This window comes from Athene noctua, chromosome 2 (genome assembly GCF_965140245.1).
Source record: "Athene noctua chromosome 2, bAthNoc1.hap1.1, whole genome shotgun sequence".
In the NCBI taxonomy this organism is placed as follows: domain Eukaryota; kingdom Metazoa; phylum Chordata; class Aves; order Strigiformes; family Strigidae; genus Athene; species Athene noctua.
Genome location: NC_134038.1, coordinates 119,352,926 through 119,374,872, shown reverse-complemented (window position 1 = coordinate 119,374,872; position 21,947 = coordinate 119,352,926). Strand labels below are relative to the sequence as shown.

The 21,947-nt window shown below is 41.3% G+C and overlaps 1 protein-coding gene and 1 long non-coding RNA gene across 5 annotated transcripts in view; one reads left to right on the top strand and one right to left on the bottom strand.

Annotated features, from left to right (window-relative positions):
- Positions 1–14,943: 14,943 nt before the first annotated feature.
- Positions 14,944–16,759, bottom strand: LOC141957869 (uncharacterized). The gene is made up of 3 exons (XR_012633190.1): positions 16,576–16,759; positions 15,857–15,943; positions 14,944–15,242 (listed from the first exon to the last, which is right to left on the bottom strand). It is a non-coding gene; the product is annotated as an uncharacterized LOC141957869 (long non-coding RNA).
- ZEB1 (zinc finger E-box binding homeobox 1) overlaps positions 16,033–21,947 on the top strand; it is a 124,232-nt gene continuing 118,317 nt past the window's right edge. For 3 of the 4 annotated variants that reach the window (XM_074900032.1, XM_074900030.1, XM_074900029.1), the window contains exon 1: positions 16,033–16,134. In XM_074900032.1, the coding sequence (XP_074756133.1) occupies positions 16,077–16,134 (58 nt within the window). In that variant the 5' untranslated portion in view covers positions 16,033–16,076. The remainder of the gene's footprint in view (positions 16,135–21,947) is intronic. The other variant, XM_074900031.1, reaches the window with a different exon arrangement.

Sequence of the window (21,947 nt, the reverse complement as noted above, 5' to 3'; positions counted from 1 at the left end):
ATTTGCTCCCTTAGTTCTGAATTTCCTAGTGTGCAATAGCAAGCCTGAACACACAAAAAGCAGGTCACTGTTACTCAAATATTTTCTATTTCAAAATAACCCAGTATCTCATGCAATTCTCTTTAAATAGTACGTCCTCAAATCATTATTTTAAAAGCTTCCTTAAAACTTATTAAGGGACTTTTCTGTTTCCCTATTGAAATTAACAGCGGTCTTTTAAGCGAGGAAGAAGCTAATCAGGGCTCCAAATCTAAAAAGTCTTTACACAGGCAGTTAACCAAAATAAAGTTAAATATACCTGTTAAGTCTTTGCAGGAATTGGACTCAGCTAACCATAAAGGAGAAGTTATAAAATCTGACTCTACCATCCAAAGCACAGAGAAAACCAAAAGAGTGAGACCATTTAGCAACTTATCTCAATTTAATCAAGTTGCAAGCACACGAAGTACTCATTTCTCAGCCAGCACTGTGATTTTCAGGTGGGAGGCAAACCTTCGGGATAATTCCAAACAGGTGTCACAAGTTATTTAAAAGTGCATATTCATTATTTATAGCTGAAGTATTTCTCTTGTTTCACTTTCAGTGAAACTCATATTTGAAATTTTTATAAGCTTAAAAAATATCGTTCGGGCTGATTAAAGAGCTTACTTTCGCAATGCAGACTGAAAAATACAGCACACTCATGACACAGTAGGTAAATATGGAGGACAAATGCATACAGGCTATGGGTTAAGGCAAAAGATCTCACACTGGAAACAAGAGGGGGAACTGAAAGAGAAAAGACTGGGAAGTAGGCAGAAGAGGAAAGGAGACGAGAACAAGCACTAAAACCTGAGTCAACATTAACAAGAAAAGACTCCCTGAAGGGAAGAGGTCCCTTTCTCATGACTTCTGTTTATTGATTCAAATGGAAGAAGATAGATACCACATTGTGGACCTCTTTTCTAATTAGCAAACAAACTAAAACCCATAATTAAAACATCTGATTTAAAGAATGCATGAAAAGCAACCTTACTGTTTTGACTGTGATGCGTTTAGTCTACTTTGAGCTTTTTAGAAGCTCAGTATCAGAGGTTATGGAACAGATGGAAAAAAATAATGCCAGGACATTTTTTCCCCTTAAGCTAAACAATAGGACATGAAGTAGGTAGATACCACATAAGTGGTAGACGAAACCTTGATTTAGCTTCTAGAACTTGTAAGCACCATACACATTGCAGTTTTTAATTACTGAAAATCATTATTATAACTTTAGCCTAAAAAAACCCAACCAAACAAAACTTCCTAGATGATTTTAGGATGCAGCAATATGTTGAACTTGCCCATCAAAAAAGGTCCCTGTTCACGCTGTTTATTCGTCTATATCTTATATAGCAGGGATGCTTTCAGCACGCTGTAAATCAGTTACATATCCGATGTCATTAACCTTAACATAGTCTTCAACAAGGTTTTGAAGCTCTGCAATGTCCCTGGTCATGCTCACAGCTTGCAGCAATCACGACTAAGTTGCCTACATACTCCCACCAGATTTTCTAGGTCCAACGAAGCCACAAGAACATATGTGTTTGCATTGATCCCACGCTTAAGCTCACCGCAGGAAAAGCTGCTCAGGCTTGCTCTAAGCCTCCAGTTAAATGGAAGAAGACAGATAACCTCTAGGGCCTGACCCAATATCCACCAGTGTCTTGGAGACTCTTGGCAATGATGTCATTAGCCAGTCAGTCAGGCCTCTTGGTGTTCAGTGTACAGTACACCCACCTCTAAGAGCTGTTTCCAAACCAGGAGCAATATGTCTTATTTAAAACCTGATATTCTGTGAACTTAGCTTCAAATACTCCCACAGGAAAACACTGACGTGTCAAACCCCAATATCTTAAATTATTGACATACTGAGTAACCTGCAAAGGAAAACAAACATATTTGCTCTCTTATCATGAAAATGAAAACAAAAGATTGGCACTGCTTCCATAAACAAGTGCAAGGCCCTTTTTTTTTTTTTTTTTTTTTTTATTACCAGCAGTAATGCATGATCTACACCTTTTTTCTTGGAAGATTTTACTGATGACAGAAAAAAACCCCCCAAACTATGGGGGGAGGATACATGGACAATGAAGAGAAGAAGGTATTTTTACTTTGGTAGAGCACTGAGGAAGCTTCAGAACCAGAGCCACTAACTATGGCACATCAGTAACATCCCTGTTTGGTAGCAACAGGCTGGATATTAAAACTGAACTTAATGGAGAATGGAGCTAAGATGTAGAGCTATATACAGATAATGTCAATTGATTTCTACTGACCAAGATCCCAAAATTATGTCATCTTTACACATCATAGATATTTTTATTGATATGGTTAAACATGTCCATTCCCAAAGAGCATTTGATAATGCTTTCTAGAAAAACACCTAGGAAGAAGTCAATGAGTCAGAGGGTTGTATTTTTGTTTTTACACTGATGTTAAAGACAAAATTCATTTAGAAGAGAGAGAATAAAGTCTACACTTCTGAAACATTGTCTATATTAGGAAATTTTACTGGTAAAACAGGGAAGAAAAATAACTTTATACATTCCACCAGCTAAGCCCCACTAAAGTAGAAATTGCTGGGAGGTTAAATATGTACATATTTCTGCTGCCTTTCAGCATTTTTACTGGTGGATCAATCAAGTGTTCCTCAGTGAGCTAATTCTGTCCCTGTTTTGGAGCATGCTTGGAGTAGATAGATTTTTAATTTTTTTTTTTTGCACATCCATGTGCTAAATTTGAACACATTTCTACTGCCTATGTATCAGCTGAGATTTTCCACAGAAAGCAGAAAAGACTTCCCAACAAGAAGGTGACTTCTTTGCCAAATGTTAAGCAAGGAGTTTAGAGCTTCTCTGTATGGTCAAAATAATGTATTTTTGTTTAATTGCTTTACGGATACTGATGAAAAATTTGCTAGACTTCTCACTCTTTCTCTACTGCATCCCTCTCAAAAAAGTCAGACTGCAGAAAATACCCAGAAAAGGAAACTCCTGCCTAATCAGTTAAAATTTAAACTAACCAACAGCTGAAATGATAGCCAAATAAAACTTGCCTCTTATAATGGAAATGTCAGACATCCTTAATTATAGGTCACCACCAGTTCTGCCTACAACAGGGTAATTTTATTTTCTTACACAGAAATGAATGAAGTTTAGAGGGAAAAAAAAAAAATCCACTTATTAAATCCAAAATCCAGTCTGCTCCTTCACTACCACTCTGCTTTGGGCCAGCCGAACAGCTACAGAATTCCCACCCCACTTGTTTGCTGTGGTTACACAGTCCTGTGTTATTTCCACTATCTCACACACAGAGCCAGAAGAACTTGGAAGATGAAAAGACTTTTGCTTTCAAATATTTTCCTTTTAAAAGCAGAAAGCTAAGTGTAGTTCTATTAATGCATTATTATTTTGGAGGGACTGCTGAAGTCAGGAAATTCCAAGTCAATGCTATATTATAATCATTGTGCAGATGTACCACTTTCTATTCCTCTTTTCCTTGTTAAATATAACCTGTTGTGGCGTATTTTTTTATTACAGAATGTGCAGTGGGACGATTTCTGCAGCAGTGCTGGAATCACCACCCAGGGGGGATTAGTTACATCTGAAAGTGGATGGACAAACACGAAGTGTAAAAAATGGCTGAAAGCAAGGCAGTGTGTGTCAGAAAATGAAGATCACAGTCCATTGGACTTGCACTTCTATAAAGACACTGCTGATTTTCAGAGAATTTTTCGGGAGGTCTTCCCGATGTCCCACTACAGGTAGCTCTGGGTTTTTGATTCGGGTTTTTTTTTTGTAACACCGTGTATCAAGAATTTGTACTCAAAAAGGTATGATTACTAGTTCAAATATTTGGAAATTCTCTTGTTTTTTATCTATGCTTCACTATTTTGGAACACTTCATTCTAAAACAGGAATATAAAGTAAGGATATTTAAAATGAGAAAGAAAAACACACACACACACAAGAAGAAATCCTCCGAAACCCCAAAAAACAAACCCAAACAAAACCCAGCCCAAGAGTTCTCAGGCTACTGACACCGACTTAAAGCTCAAACTTTTCTTCCCAGACATAGGTTATCATCCTGCCTCAAGACTCTTCCTAACTGAGGATCCTTAATTACCCGCCGGTGTTTTAGGAGGTCTTCCGACCTGATCTTGCTGCTTTGTTCTGCTGAATGGGGCGCTAATGGGTGCTTTCCCCAGGCAGCAGGGGGGATGGCAGAGGGGTGTCCCGGGGGCGCTGGGGCAGAGCCAGGCCGAGTGCAGCAGGCAGGGGCTGACCTAAACCCCTCCGTGCCCTGATCCGTTCTTGAAGCTGTTGGAGATCAAATGCAAATAGGAAGTTTTCAGAAATCTCTGGTTTGTGGCTCCTCTTAACCAAGCAGGAATAAACCACTTAGAAGGCCGTTTCTTTGCTTGCCGTTTCAAGCCTGTTTTTAGCCAGCACTTTGCCAAAATGTTCTTTTGCTGGACTTTCTCCCCAAAGCACGTTTTTACTTCTCTTGTTGCTTCTCTCTGCCTTTTCATGAACAGCTTTGCGGGCTGTATGCCAGTGACACCCACTTCCACCCATCCCTCCTTCCATCTGCACGGCGGACTCCAGACAATACTGCCTACCGTTAAGTTTTGGGTGATCGATTTATTTCAGCTGTGTCACTCCAAGAAAGGACCGTAACTGCTTTTTACCTATTACTGCCCTTAGATGCATGAAGGGCAACTACAGCCTGGTTACTCTCAACAAGTTGTATCGGAGCGCTCTCATAATCATATAAATTGTTACACAATACTAAATACATGAAATAAAATAATCAGATGCCGTGTACATCAATTTAAGCAAGGAGAAATGGACACTGGGCACCAGCAGCTGTGTCTACAAAAGTACAGCACTGATGCTGCCAAATCTTATAGTAATGCCCACTACAGACAACTCTGTAGAGACTTGCTACTGATTAATAGGTCTCTCCAGAAATCCTTCTCCGATAGGAGTCCCGTGGATGAAATCCATAGGGTTGAAGCTGGGTATGGCCTGAAATTGCAGTTCTCAGATGCTGTGTGTCATGGGTCTCTCCTTGTGTGTTTCCTGCATATTCAAAAGAAGAGGCTATGAAAACACCCCAGCCCTCCTTTTTCCTTCCATAACTTCCTCAGATTCTCAGCTGAAATTAGGACTCCCAAGGGAGAATTTGTATTCACTTAATGCTGACTTGACTCAGCAGAATGTGGTGAGGCACCGGCCAAAAACCTCCTTGTGCTCATCTCAAAGAGCACTGCTTTCCGGGGAACAGCCTCCTCTGTCTCTCCTTTAAGTGCCTTCTGTAGATTCCTGCTCTGGGAACAGCTGGATAAGCAGTGCTGTCAGGAGAGGAGGGAACACTCGGAGGGAACACTCTCCAAGTGATGGGTGTGCTGCCAGTAAGCAGAGCGGCTGACAACTGGTCAGATGAACCCTGTTTAGGAAACACGTGGTTAGAGCTTGACAGAGAAGCACCAAAAATTTCATAATGGAAAATGATAACAAGCAGATTACCTTTAGCCTGGTGGAATGTGATCTAATCCCTAATGGGAGAGGCATGGAGATAAACCTGACAGTCTCTTCAACATATATCTTAACCCCTAAGATGTCTTAACATATATCATAATCAACATATCTTAATATTTGTGTGCTTTATTATTATATTTAACTATATTATTATTATTGTTGTTATTATTTTATGACTGCTCATTATTTTCTGTATCACACTAAGCCAGTAATTTCTTAAACTCTTTGACTCTCTTTAAACGGGAAGGTTATACTCACTTATCATCTAACAGAGGAGTTTAGCTTTCATCTGATACTGGTTTGCATCTTGCTTCAACATGTTCCAATTGAATATGGCAAGCCGAAATATTCTTTCTAATACTGGAATGATGTTTTTCTTATAAAAGGATCCCAGATGGTCAGGTAACAGAAGAGAGGTCTCTTACGCTAAAATGAATAGTGACTTAAAAACTGGAGATTACTAGTCCCTAAAATCAAATGGTGTCTTCGAATGGGAAAGAGAGAAAAATGACTGCTACATTATCATCATGAAATTTATATTCTCAGGCTCCAGATCGATGTCCTGATATTAATTAATCACTATGTTTTCTTTTTGAGATCGTATCTGTAACTAGGATGTAGGAAGGGCTCTACATAATCTGGTGATGGACTGCAGCCCAAGGAGCACTAGATTCTCTTGAGGAAGCATGAGCTTTCCCATGATTTCAGGAGGTGATGGATCTCTGTAATGAAACAGCATGCTTACCTTTCGTAAACTATTTAGGAAAATACAGGGAAAGCCATATGGCATCTCCTAAAATTAGATATCACTTACCATAGTACCTAATTGTAAGGCCACTGAGCCTACATCTGTTGGAACTGGGTGTAGCATGAAATGTCAAGTGCAGATTTAGATCCAAGTATGACTGTAAAAGGGAAATTAAGCGGTTTTGACATTCTTTTAATTGAGGAAGAAAGAGCTTCCTGATGAATTTGTTGAGATTCTGATGGAGAAGAGAAAAAGGTTTGGAGAAACCTGAATCTTTTCCCAGCAGGAAAGTGGAGTAAAAAGTACTTGGAGCTTTTCTGTTACCTACTCCCCCATGCTACTCTCCTGCAAGGATGCAGAGATAAATACCTCTAGCTGGTAGTTACCATTATAGTAGATTCTGCTGGAACAAGAAAACCCAAATGAATCCTCAAATGCTCTTCTTGGTTAAGGAATTTCCCATGTGGTGATTTTGACTACTTTCTCAAAGCATTTGGGAAGCCAACTTTGACGAACGAAACATGTCTGATGTATGACCTTCCATATATTGCATACCATGTAAGTCAAATGTAAGTATTCACCTAGAAGTCTTCCATGGAAATTCCAAGACTGTCTTCAGAGTGAGGTGTGTTTAATCTATGTGATTAGGATTTGGGAACTATTCTGAACAAGCAAGGAAGATATATTAATACAATGCTAAGTGACACATCTTCTCAAGGTGCAGGAAGAGATGGGTAATGTAGCTAACATCAGATGAGAAAAAAATTAAAACTCAGTGACTGAAAAGGGAAGCATTAATTTTACCATTCTGTAATGTTACCATCCATGCTGGATATAGCTGGAGCAGCTGAAAACAACACTGATCATACAACTGGAAATGGTAACCTCTTCAGCCACTTCAAATGAAGGGCAAAAAGACCGAGTCTGCAGCTGCGGGTCCAGCGTAGTACTTTTAATTTGAACTACTGCTGATTTCAGTTTGCTAATACATAGGGATTTGAACGGCAGCCTCGGCTATGGTGGTGGTAATCTCTTGGGGAGGGATGGGGCAGGCAGATATGGGTAAAACCAAGGGATCATGAATCTAGGCCAAGCCCATGACTTTGTGACCTTCCTAATCTTTAAAAATAGCTTTATGCATGTGTGTGTATACAAACACATGCAATGTAGGAACAGATATACAGCATGAATGTTATCTAAAATTGTTTGGCATGTTTTCTAATACTTTGAAAGGTAAGAAAAGCTAGTGAAGAAAGATACCCTGAGCTCTCATGTGGTAGGACACGAGAGACAGCGTCAAGTAGCAAGCAAGAAAAAACCCACACAAATTAATTTACATAAAATATTTCCGTTTCAGTTTAGCCATGGGTTTTGCTCTGGTACATTTAGTGATCCCTGTCTGGCTGGATACTCTGTCTAGCGTTTTCTTCTATGCATGAAGATTAGCCTCTTTGCTGAGTTTGGCATTTCAGTCGAGGTAGTCACAGCAATGGACAGGTTTGTCTGTTTGCTTTCTTTTCTTCAGTCTTGCCCAAGTCAACAAAAAAGGTTATCCATCACTATAACACAGGAAAAACAGGCTGTGAAATCAGCATCAAAACTGTTTGCTTAGGATTCATATTAATATGCATCAGTTTCAGGAGAATGGGGACCCAAGCAATGCATAGGTCCTTAAAATGCAGTTTCAGAGGCTGTAAAACTCAGGTAGTGCATTACTATTCAAGAGAAAATGTGACTGTGATTTAGTCTGACCCAGATTAAGACTAGACTGTAGTTAAAATGTCTTGAAATAGACTCTGAAAAATAGTTGCACATAAGCTACCTTTCATAGGGGAAATTAACAGTAGTTGCGAACATAATTTTTCACACCTTGAGGAATAAACATTTAAGCAAGCAACAATTTTAAGATAAAAACATCACAGAACCTGTAAAAACTATTTAGGAGCAGAGCAGTCTTTATGAAGAAATCACCAAGTAAAGATACAGCAGTCCAGGGTGATGACTGCAAGTAAGTATAGTCCTGGATTCATGGTGAAGAATGCTATTGTAGTGAGGAGCTTTTCCATTTTGCAAATTAATCTCATACCTAAAATTAGCAATTAATTCCATTAAATTCTTTACATTATTTAGAATAAATGGCATGGCACCAAAGTACTATTATTAATAACGATTAAGCAAATTCTTCTGTCCTCTTCTTTAGGATGCCGCAATGATGAATCCAAATACAAACACACCTGGTCTCAGGAACAAACTTTGAGCTTTTGAATTATACATCTTTGCAGAATAAAGTTTTCAGAGTTATCTTCTCTATACTAGGACTGCCCCAATATTTTATAAACATTTGGCAGGATTACAATTTAAAAAAAAAAAAAAAGCCTTATTTTTCATACCATAATAAACGTTTTTCTTGCCTTTGGTGTTGTGTGATATATGTTACAGTATGCAAAAATCCACAGAGCTGGTATTGCCTTATCAGAGAATAGTGTCTAAAGATACTCAGCAAAAAAGACACCGGTTGCAGGTGAGGCAACAAATTCTAGGGCTTTTCACCCTGCAAAATTGGGAGTAAAAATTAGAGTAGAGAGATGAAGTCATCTCTATAAACACCAACAACCTCATAGCAGGAAAACATATCTCACTGACTGGATTGTATCAAGAGTAAGAGATGGGGTAGGAATCATCTCACTTAACTTTAGATGCCTGTGAGGTATACCAGGCTCTATTGACTAGATCCTCACTAACTGCAAAGGCAGTCTGGAGGGCCTAGATCAGAAGTAAAACTCTACGTAAACCAGCTAAGTCCCACACATGATCACCTAGTATGGTTACTAAATATGAATTAGTCATTGCTTGTAAGAACTGCTTCAATGAATGCCTACCACCAGCCACTGAAATAGGTAATGCATCTTTCAAATAAAAATAAAATTACCTAAACCACATCAAATTTTAATTTTATTACTCCAGATAGCTTATGTATTTGCAAAACAGTGGTCATACAAGATCCTGCAGGCATCTAAATCCAAATGAAGCTCTCCATTACTGCTTTTAGCTTCAAGCTAGTCTCAGTTACTCAGGATTTTTTCAGTTAAATTCTCTGTGCACATGAAAATCTGCTTCTGATCATCGCTACAACTGCCTAACTCTTCTTTCTACCTAACCAGCTGCAGATCTTCAAGCTTGACTTTTCTCTACCTGGCTGCCCTGCAGAAACAGATTTGGGCCATTCAGAACATGTCCTGCATGAATGAAATGTTGGGTGTAATCCATCTTTAATATGAAAACCCAGTAGTCACTGCATTCCTCCAGGATATTAAAACCCAAGATTCGATTCTATCCTCTCCTCAAAGAAATCTGAATCATCATCATTCACAAATGATGCATTTCACAATTTGGGTCTTCATCTGTACTGATGAAAGGTTTTTGTTTCTATAAAATACTTAAATAGTGATTGAACTACAGAAAGATTATAACCTAACGGCCAGAACATTTATCTAAGTGGTGAGAGGAGTAGCGTATTTCAAAGTACCTCTCTTAAGATGACACAGGAGCTCTTGTCCTTCTTACAGTACTTGCATAGTTAGCATCAATAAGAGAAAATGAGAGTTCTTCAGAATATCTAAAGCCCATCAGAGACACCTCTATTCAAATCTCCCCAGTAAGAAGAGGGAACCTAATAACGGGAATTTTCAAATCGTTTGGTTCATGGAAACCCCTGGACCTCCTGCTCTGCTTGTAACAATTGCTCTAAATCAAGCTTTTAATACTTGGGTTAAAAAGGCATTTTCTATTTGATCCCACATAAAATCTTTTTAGGCTTTTACCTCCACAAGGGAAAAAAAAAAAAAGTTTATTGTTTGGATGGATATAAACTAGGCTTTCCTTGTTTGATCTTGCAACCAAAAATTCCTTATATGCATAGCCTTACATGATAATCATAATCCCTTTCCAATTCTTTATCAACACATGATTTTCTTGCACTGAATTGCTGTTCTCTGCTCCAGTAAACTAAACTTAGATACAATTACACTAGATTTTACACAGCTCAATAGTGCCAACAAATTTGGTCTGTGCATCTGAGTTTCAAACATACTATTGTCCATTTTAATATCATATGTTTGTATTTACCAGACAGATTCTCACCTTGTCAAATAGGAGAATCAGACCAACTATGCCTAGTACACCAAAGCTTCAGTTCATATCTCAGAAAACAACCATTACAGTATCTGTGTTTTTCCTTATGGTATTGACTGATGATTTGTTGAGGTCTCTTAAGCAAAATTAGACTTCTAATTGTATGTATTAGCTTGTTGTAGTAGACTCTCATATTCTTTTTTTCTAGTTCTCTTTATGTTAATTCTGTATGTTCACACTGCAATCTCCAAAACTATAGCACCTCCAAAACAACAGCTTTCCTTTATATATTAGCAAACATTTCCTGCAGAAGTATTATGCACTCTGCAGTGAAAAAAACCCAAAAGACAACTGAGAGATAACCAATGAACATCTAGCATTAGAATGTGTTCCAGCAATTAAAATATAAATATATAAATGAGAAGAATATGCAATGATATAACTAAGAAATCAATTTTAAGTTGGGATTTAAAGAGCTGAGTGAGCCAGCTGTACAGATATCTCAACAAAGAGGAACTCCAAACAAGAGCCAAATGAGCAATTGTACAAAACCGTGAGACAGCAAACAGCAAGAGGGCTGGGAAGCTGAACTAAATCAGAAACAGAGTGTAAGTTACAGAAGGAAATAAACATGAACCATATGGGAAAATATTCACAATACATTAGTGTTTAATTAGATAATATAATGGATAAGGACACTTATGCAGAGTCATCATAAACAAAGATGAATGGAAAATGTGCTACTAATAAAACCGGGTAATCTAACTGCACTACAACTGTAATTTGATCAGTCACAAGTTAAGACGTAACATAAAACAAAAAATAATATTTTGATACAGTATTTTGCTACTGCATCTAGTAGTAGAAACTGAAGTATTGAAGTAGACATTCTCAACTGAAGTTCCAGGTACTTTGAAAACAAACAATAAAATCACAACTGTTCATAATCCAGCGCTTGTACCCAAATTTGCATTCCAATTCCATTTTGAACACGCAAGACTTGCCTTTTGGATGGAGAATGTGGAATGACCTTTTCAAATTTTTTCCTTTTCTAAAATAATTTTTTGCTTGTGTGAAGGTTCTGAAACACAGATCATATCTAAAGTTAAAATTAGCATAAAAATGGAATTATAGGTCCTGGATATTTTTTCATACATTGATATTATGCCACATACCAACCTGACACAGGTATCAGCACAGGTTTACTGCTTTAAAGAGAAAAGCAATATGCAACAAGTAGGGCAAAAGGAGAGCGAGAGAAACAAAATGGTTTTGAAGGCCTTTGTGATCTTCACAAACACTTTCTTAACAAGAAAGATTTCTGAAAAGTCAATTGCATATATGCAAGTCATTGTAGCAATATATAGCTATGTACACATTGATGCTTTATGGCAGTTTACATCCTTGGACTCTAATCTTTCAAGTAGGTACAGCCTTCCCAAGTTGTGCAAGACATGGCAGTTTAATAGGAATCATAGCTTCAAGCTTTAACTGAACAAATAAATTCATGGTAAAGAACAGGAACAGAAAAAACAAAGTAAGCTGAAGAAAGTGAAAAAAAGGTGATTTCTCTTGATAAATATTTACAAACTCCGCTCTAAGTGAATGTGCAAATTTCAAGTGGCTTGACTATTTTTTTGAGACTGTACAACATCCCAGGGTACACTTTCAAAACTTATTAGATTCACTTGGAAGCAAAAATAGAAATTGAAAGACCATCTGGAAGGGCACTAAAACCGTATGTTGATATTTCTAAAATCCACATTTTATTCAAGATTAGTTCCTCAGCTAGCTGCAGTCAAGCTGTGTATTTCTGGGTCATTGTTCTCCTAGTAAATCTTTCAACTACAATTTCTATAGAGGAGCAAAAGCATATTTCAAAAAAAGAAAAAAAAATCAATTGAAAAGGGGATTTTAGGAACTGACATTCCAAGAAAATGCATGGAAGTCAAAATCAAGTTTCACTAATGGAAAGCAGAAAAAAAAGATTCTCCAGAACTGAAACAAGAAACAAATCACTGAGCAATTTTCCACTGTAATTCCAAATTCTTTCAAATAAACGAACACCATTAAATCTAGAATACTCAAGATAGGATGTGAAACTTCATCTCATAAACGTGAATAAGGAGTAGACATACAGAGGACTGACTGCTTTTATTTAATAATACATAGTAAAGAGATCATAAACCATAATACAACATACATGACTATTTTTAAAACAGCAAAAACTACCTGTAATGATTAGCTGGTTTTCAGGTATCCATATTCCAGTGTGATTACTGAAGTATTTTAATTCCTGCCTTCAGACAATGGAAATAAATTTCAAAACTGGTGAAGTACAGCAGCTATGCAATCTGGCATTTCAACTACATTATGCCTATTTAGGTTGCCTAAATTCCCACACAAACTGTGTGACTAAATACAAACTAATTGTTATGGATGACCACCGTCTTAGAATTCCTCCTTTAAAGAAACATATTCTCAGGGCTGACACATTTAGGAGGATGCAAAAAAATTTACTGCTTTGTTAAGATTTTGCTAATTAGTACATTAATTAACTCCTGCAGCCTTGACTGATAGATTGAAAGCTGTGCACCATAAAGAAAAACTGGATTTTCTTTCTTGCAGCACAAACCAGTTTAAATTACATACACAGTGTGCTCATATGTTGCAGAACGCTACAAAGATAGCAGAAATTTTAACCAGTGGGTTTGAGTCCAGGATTAGAAGAATATATTAGGTCAGAACACTTTGACAGTGGCTACATCCTTACTTGTGATGCTTTTTATCACAGGAAATAATGGGAACTTCTGTATACAAAGAAGTGAAGCGCCCAATTACTTGGATTAAATATATCAAAGTTTGAAAACCAAAACCCAAAAAAACCAACCCATCCGCATACCTATTTACAAGTTGTGAATGAGACACTTTCCACAACAAACAGTGACTGGGGTAATAAATAACTTGATGCAAAACACTATCCTCTGCTTTAGTTTCGAGACCTCCTTGGTATCAAAGATAACATATACAGAGATTGCTTCAGTTTTCTCTTCTCATTGATCAAAACTGTAGTGGTGTAGAGCTAGCAATGCTCCTGCCAGTTTCAGTTCTGCTCTTCAGAAACTAATGGGCAGCATGAGTTGTCACCGCTTCATCCTAGCTGCTTGGAAACCTCAAGAGACTAATGCTCAGACACTATGGTTATTTGAAAGAGCAATAGCAGATACCAGGAGACTGTTTCTCTCCTTGTTCTGTTAGAAAGATTAATTGCTCAAAATAAAGAGACGAGTTCTTATCCAGAGGTGTAAAGTGACAAAGCTCAGCGAAAACAAGCTACTTAAAAGTCACGAAACAGAGGGGCTTGGAATTTGGTGCGGACATGCAGGTGAATATTGTTATAAATCTACAAATATGTTTACAGATATGTTCTTATTTTTATTTTTGCAACTGCCTTCTAAAACATGACAAATTTTAAGGAACTAAAAACCTAGCATGAAAACCTGTACATGATATTTTGGTTAAATTCATCCACAGAATGAAAAAAACATCCAAGAATTCCACAAGACCTTAAGCCCTCGTTTGCAAGCAGTGTCACAGCCACAGGTGTCTTCCCAACAAAAACTTGATGAGCAAGGATGTCGAACTATTAAAGCTGGACAGACACGAGATTCTGCCTTAAACTTCACAATTCCCTCACTGAAAATTTTGCTGACAGTTTCATTTTTATCTTGTAGTTGGTTTTATGTTGCGGTTCTTAGCTACCCTTGTGTTTGGAGTTCAGTACTGCCAGCTAACACCAAATGTAACGCTTTTAAATGACTTCTACTAGTCCATCAAACCCTTTGTACTGTTTGATTTGTTACCCTTCTTTTAACAACTCTCAGGCAGATCCTCATTAAATTCTTGAAGTCAGCAGCCAATTTACACTGGGTAAAGATGCACGTGTAAAAACACTACACCTAAATTTACCAATTTTGAGAGATATTAGACAAATTACGTGTACCTGTAAAGAACGGCAACAATTGTTCTCACGTGAGTACCCAAATCCACAACTCATGCACATTTCTGACAATTATTTTTGAAAAAAATCCCTCTCGATCTTTACCGAACTCCGCATCCATTTTAGCCCTATACCTCTTTTCCAAGCATTCCTGATTGTACCGACTTCTGGGGAAGCCTCAGATAAAAGCTACTTCCACAAATGGTCAGTGTGCAACAGTTCATTTTCTAGAGACAAGTTATGCTGCTTCCATGAGACGAGGTGATGCGTTACAGCGTGTGAACATATAGCACATGGACACAACACAGATAAAAGGCCTCAAATTCTGTAGTGTATCAATTACTTATTAAAAGTATCCCATTAACAGAAACACTTTCACTGAAACTTAGTTTGTTTGGATGAAAGAATTCCCCAGAAGCACATAACTATAAATTCTACAGAATCATCTCAGGATAAGAAAAAATAAAAGAAGCAAGTAAGAAAGACTAGAAACAAATGGAGACTTACTAAATTACTTTATTGCCTGAAGTGAAAAACAAGAGTAAATAAACAGTGTTTGATGGTAATGTTTTAATTTTTAATACATTAAATACGTTTATTAAGACCAAACGAGGTTGTTTATTAATTATCCGTGAAAAATGGCTCCCTTCCCTTTTTATTTTTCAAGGCACAGAATTTTATACCTCTTCTCCTCTTCGTAAAAGCAGGAAGTACGGTTAAGGAAAGCCCAAGAACGACCCGTTTCCCATGCGGTAGGAACAGCATCGCTCTCCTCCAGCCGTGTGTTTCTCGGTCCGACCTGTAACGCAAGATTACCGTCACGACGGTCATCGGCCCGTGCTGACGCCGCCGCGCTGCCCGCCCCGGCCGGCTGACGGTGAGGGAGCCCGCGGCGGGGTCAGCCTGCAGAGCCGGGGGAAGAGGGGACGCGGCGGCGGTGACAGCCCCGCCGCTGCTCTAACGCCGGAGGCAGGTGCCCGGCGCAGGGGCGAGGGGAAGCGGGGCCGGGCCAGGCTCGGTACCGCGGTACCTGGGGCGGCTGCCGGTGGCTTGCGCCGAGCAGGCCGCGGGGCGGGAGGCACCTGGCAGCGGGGCGGGAGGCGGGTCGCTCCCTCAAGGCGGGCGGAACTCCCCCGCGGGCCGCGCCGACGGCAGGGATCCCCCTCCGCCACCGCCCCGGGGGCCGGCGCCCACCACCCGCCTGTCCGTCCGTCCGTCCCCCCTACCCCTCCCCGGGGCTCCCGCCCCGCTCGGCCCGCCCAGGCCCCCCCCGGCCCGCGGGGATCTCTTCCCCCCCCGGCCGCCGGCAGCGGAGGGCTGAGGAGACGCACCCCCAAGGCGGGCCAGGGGTCCCCGAGCGGCGCCACAGCCGCCCCGGCAGGCCCCCCCGGCCGCGGCCGCCGCCGCCGGTACCTGCGGCCGCAACTTTTCCCCCGCCGCCGTTCAAACGTCCTGCCGTAAAGCGCCCGTCTCCCCTGGCAACAAGGTTCCGGCCGAGCACTAGGTGTAGGAAGGTGATGTAAAAGTAAAACCACCCAGTGTCGTAAACCAGGTCCGGGGGGGAGGGGAGGGGAGGGAGGGGGGAGGGCGGGGGAGGAGGTGACTGGAGCATTTAGACACAAGCGAGAGGATCATGGCGGATGGCCCCAGGTGTAAGCGCAGGAAGCAGGCGAACCCGAGGCGCAATAACGGTCAGTCAGCCGGCGGGGCAGCGGCCCGGCCGCGCTGGGGCGGCGGCGGGGCCGGGGCGGGGGCCGGGCAGAGCCGTCCCGAGCGCGGCGGGGGGAGGTCGGGCGGGCGCGAAAGTAATTCCCCCGCCGCTCCTCGCCGGGAGCCCGGCTCCCTCCGCACCGTTATATCCGCTACCTGGTGCCTCCCTCGCCTCGCCGCCTGCCTCCCTCCTCCGCCTAGCGGTGCCTCCGCACTCCGCCGCCTGTCCGGGACCGTTACACGCTGCCTTCCCCCACACGCCCCGCGACCGCCCCGCCGCCGCTGCGGGGAGCGGGCTCGGGGGGCCCCCGGCCGCGCCGCCGCCCTCCGGCCCGGGCGGGGACGCCGAGCCCCGCGGGGAGCGCCGGGGGAGCGTCCGCCGCCTGGCCGGCCTCGGCCGCCCCAACTCCGAAACTTGTTACCTGCGCGCCCCGGCGGAGCGGGGCCTCCCCGCCCGCCTCGCCGTGTGTCCCTGTGCGTGTGTGTGTCTGTGGCCCCGGCCCCGCGGGCGGGATCGCCCCGCCGCCCGCCCGGGAGCGCCTCGCTGCCGCCCGCCGGAGTTCCCCCTCGTTCTCCCGGGAGCGGGCCGGCTCCTCGCTCCCGGCCGGCGCCGCGGGGCGGGCTGGCGTTCGCCTTTCGGGGGGCGGCGGTGGGGGGACGCCAGCCGTCACGGGGAGGGGGGGGGCACACCGGGGGAGCGCGGCTGCCGGCGGCGGGGGAGGCACCGTCGCCGCAGCGATTCGCGCGGGGGCAGCGCGGCGCGGCCGCCCCGGGCCGGAGGGAGGGGGCCGGCGGCCCCGCCGCCCGCTCGCAGCTCCTGCCGCCGCCTCCCCGCCGAGAGTCGGTCCCCGCCGGCGGCGCCCCGCGGCCGCGCTGCCTCCCCGCCCCGGGTCCCGGCGGGGCGGTGGGGCAGAGAGGGCTGCTCCCGGGCGGCGGGGGCGGGCGGCGAAGTTTCTTCCCTTCCCTCTGGCTTCGGAGGTACCTGTTTGTATAATAATGGGTGGTAACGGTTTGGCCGGGGGCCCCCGGTCCGCTCTCCGTGCGTGTGTGACCAACTGCTGCAGTCTATATAAGGAATTACATTTACGTTTCGGACTTAAGGGCTGTTGTGGGCTTGGTTTGTTGTTCCCCCCCCTTCGGTACGTGTGTTACTTTAAGATGCGTTTGGAAGGTACACGGCGGGGGGAATAAACGCTCGTAACACCCACTCTGCACTTATTTTCTGGAAAATGGAGAAGTAGTTCGGTCCTCGTAGCGACTCTTCGCAATAGGATGTAAAGCAGGAGATTTTGTAACCTTCCTTGGCAGTTTTAGGTTTTATGTGGCATTTCCTGTGCAGGGTCACAGATAGGAAGGCTTTCGCCTGCGATCCGAGATGTTTTCATACGTAGTGAACGGTCTCCGAAATAGATCAGAGTCACGATCGGTGCTTCTCCTCTCTAATCCTGACTGTTTGGGGCGGACCGTGGTGACAAATAACGGCCTTTCCAGGGGATAACGAGTTGATTTGATTGCTTTGAACTTAGGAGGGGTTTCTTATTTTTTCTGTCTGCGTTTTCTAGAAAGTATTTTTGTTTGCACGCTCGTGTTATTAATTCCTTGTCCTAGTGTCAATATTTATATTTAGCTCTTGATTTGGCTGTGCTAAAGGTAAGTTTGGAAAGTGCTTTTCTCTCTACCTGATTAAAAATGTTGATGATCAGAGAAAGGGGCTTTTCTTGCTGCTGACGACATGTGTGTGACATGTGAGTCTGAACCACCCAGCGTCTGTGCAGGAGCTGTAAACATGTTTACCTGAACAGGAAAGAAAATGAATTTTCCTCTTAAAGATCCAGTGATACCACTATCATACTCTTAGAGCATATCAACAGATGACTTGAGAGATAAATTTTCTGAAAACCTAGCTTTTGAAATCAACGGGAAAAAGAGATTCTTGATCGCTGCAGCAAATGGCAACTTGTGCAGGTAGAAAAAAGATGGTGTTTAGTTTTCTCCTGCATGCATGTCAGCCCCCTCCTGTCTGCTGCTTTCGCTCTCAAGGGAGGGATTTATTTACCATGCTTGCTGTCAGTGTTTTTCCTTTGTGCTTAATATTAGAAAACCAGATTTGAGGCTGTTTAGCACAAAACGTTTTGTCTGCAGCATAGATCACTCACAGAAAACAAAAGGTGTATAAGATGTGGTATCATTCCAGGTATCTTTCATCTTCATCACTTTTGGACTTCATTGCTGCACCCGTTTTATTATAAAAAGCCTCTGAGTCTTTAGCAACTAGTTCTGCAATGTAGACTGTAGTATGTCTTGTTTTAGGCAGGTTTTGGTTCCGTTTTTTGAGGAATTAAAACCAACTTAAGTCATTGTGCATTGAAGCATCAGGATCAGTTAGATAATAGATTCTGGATAATAGACATTTCTCAGCAGTGAGTTTGTTTGACTTGCAAATGTTTACTAAAGAAAATGGCTAGAAAAATGTTAACCCTTTAACCTTTAAAATAAATACGAGATTTTTTTTTTCCTCTAAATCTCTAAATGCGCTTTATTCTCATAGGTGAGTATCTTCTGTTAATGAGAGATCAGCATACAGGAGGTGCTTCAGCAACTGGCTTGTTCATAGTATACACTAAATCAATTTTATGCTGTTCCAGTTGCCTTTTTCGCCAGCTTTCCCATAGAATATGAGGTTATTAGAGAGAGATTGCACTTGACATCCACTATGCCAGTTAGTAATACTGGGCTATGGCATTGAGTCATAATACTGTTAACTTTCTTTCTCTTTATCTGTTGATAAACTTAACACAGCTATTCTTGTACTGTAAACTTTTGTTTCCTTTTTTTTTTTTCTTCCTCTGTGTTTGGGAGCCAGAACTTATAGCTGCCATCCTGATGCATTAGCTGTAGCTGGAAAGACGGTCTTATCTTCTTAACTCTAGAGCTGGTTCCTTTTCTATCTTGTTTATTGGCCCCTACAGGAGATCAGCAAAAGAGCTGATTGGCGCTGCCATTAAAGCCTCCACTTAAAAGAAAAACTGGCACTTCATACCTGAAGAAAACTATCCTGTGTCATTGTCCTTACTTCTGGCCAGTACACGGAAACGTCTGCTACAGCAAAGGAGTTAACAAAGTGTTGGGATGATGGCACCATTCTGATTAAAGCAGAAGCACAGTGCTAGTTAGGAGTCTCACCTGCTTTTTACCTTTTTCCCTTCTCCCTCTCTTTTGATAGAGAAATGTGGAAGAGAAAAGAGGTATGTGATTTTTGCCAGTCATCTTCATTGCCACACTCTGCAAATCCTGTGTAGACTTTAAATAGGTTCAGTATCAGCAAAGGTTTTCGTATTCTGAGTTGGCTTGCAGGATCACGATTAGTTGCTTTCTTAGCATCTCTCTATGTTACAGGATTGTCTTAATTCTTATTAAGCAGCAAAACTAAGACATCTTGTTCTTCAGCAATGCTGTGAGACAAGTAAAACAAGCAAACGATTTAAAACTTCCCTTACTAGAGGGTTTAAAAGATATCAACCTTTTATATTGATGTTCAGAAAATACCCTAAGTATGCCTTCAGGTTTTCAGATGTATATTTAACAGTAAAAAGAAGATGTATGAAACAGTAAATTCTGCGTGCTGTCAGGTATATGTGAGGAGAGGATATGAGGCAGGCTTTCTTTTTTTTTTACCCTCTGGTAACAGGGAGTTCATTACTAAAAGGTTATGTAGATTGACTTGTTAAGAATGCTATTTCAATCACTCTACAGTTGGATTTTCTTTCTTTTTATTTTATTAGATAATCATTTAATGTAAAGTTTTGTTGCAAAGCTAAGGACTGTAAGAAGATCATAAATGCTTTAGAGTAAGGCAAAAGCATGGTGCATTTCTGTTAGCTCCAAGGTGTTAACTGCTGGCAGGATGTCAGGTGTTAGTGACACACGGGATACAACATTCCTTGTCATGTCTTTCTTCTCTTGCCCCCCTCCTTTTTTTTCTTTTTTTTTCCCTACGTATCATGTTTTCGCTCCAGAATTAATTTAAATTTGCAATTTGGGAATTGAGGAATGTAGCTGGAGTTAAAATTCCAGGCACAGTGAACAGGTCTACATGGACAACTGACTTAACTGTTTGAGTCCAGGGAAATCTTCTCTCATATAAACAAGTAATACTTCTGTTTTAATGTTACTACTGAAATATAATGGGAATACTCTTTAAAATGTCATTATCTATTAATTTTTCTTTCAGTAATCAATGCTAGTTATTTAAACAGTTGTGAAACAGGGTGTTTTAAGATAATTAGCTACCTGAGGCAGGGTTTTTTAAGGTAATTCATTGCCTGAAACAGTTTTCCTTGCTCATAGGACTCTGGTAAACATGCTGTTGAAACAGTTGATGAAAAGTAGCAAGTAGATGAAACCTTCGCTCAGACATGGGCTTCCCTATCATAGAAGTAATTCGGATTAAATTTTTTAGTTATAAGTCTGAGGATTTGAATTCTGTGAACTCAGCCCAAATTTTCTGTTGAACATTTTCTGTTAGATATCCTTCCCCATTGAGTCTTTCTGTGGACTTTTGGCTTTATTACACATCCAGTTAATGTCGTTGTTACTGTCAGTTAGTAACTAGGTTAGTTACTAGTCAGTTAGGCCCTTGCTCTCTGTAAGTGAGCTCCTTTGTCAGCCGTGCAGGGCGAAGGGGTTCAACAGCCATCCTCTGCCTCCTTCCCCACTGGGACTCGGGTGATGGTATTAACGTTTCATTTCTTACAGAATTTTTTTTTTTGGGGGGGTGGGGTGGAGACTGGGATAATTTAAAGTCAAAATATCAATGCAGTGCTTTTCTTCATGTGAAAACATCTGTTTTAACAGTTTAAAATGCCAGCAAGGAATGACAGACATTTTTAACATGCATGAGACACTATTACTATGCTAAAAAACAAACAAGCAAAAACTCACAACCCAAGCTTCACAGAAGTTGGTTTTATATTTTTAAACTGATTTTTGAGCAACTGCTCTCTACTGCAGGGAAACTGCTGTAACTACAGGATCTAGCCAAATGGCTCTTAAGAATTCCTACTTGTACGTTCAGTCATTATTTACCAAAAATATAAGCTCATTGCTTTCAACTCATTAGCTGTTTGTAGTCATTTAAAAAACTCTAACTAATTGATATTGCAAGCTGATTAAAATACGGTGTGCTTTGTTGACTGTAAATCCAGTATTTAACAGTACATACTGCATCACTAGAGATCATAAAGATTCTACTCATGATAGGTTTCACACAAATGCACAAAAGCATGAGCCTGAGCTTGACTAACAGAAATAATTCTGGTTTTACGTAGGTTTTCATACCAACTTTCAAAGTAGAGTTCCAGATAAAGTTTCAAGTGCTTGATATCAATATTCTTGAAGTACTGATCATACTTATCTATATTTTTCAAAAGGGCGCACCAGGTAGGATCTTCTCCATTATGGGCAAGTAGGCAGGACTGGGCTTGATTCCGTGATCTCAGAAACTTTGGTGCTTCATTCTGGCAGCTATAATAGGCCTGTTATTTTTGAGAACTAAATTCTCAAGTGACTTACCCAAGGTCACACAGGAAGTCCATAGCAAGACTGAGTCTCAATCCATTTTTAATCCTTGGGACTACCCTTGTGTTCAGTTTGATCTAGAGCCTTAAAGAGAAAGAACAGATTTATTATTTAGCAGTTGCTATTCCTTTCAGTTTAAATATTTAAGCTCTTCCATATTTATTGTCTTGAAATACCTGTACTTTCAGCAAACAAGTGGCAATATGCAAAACTCAAT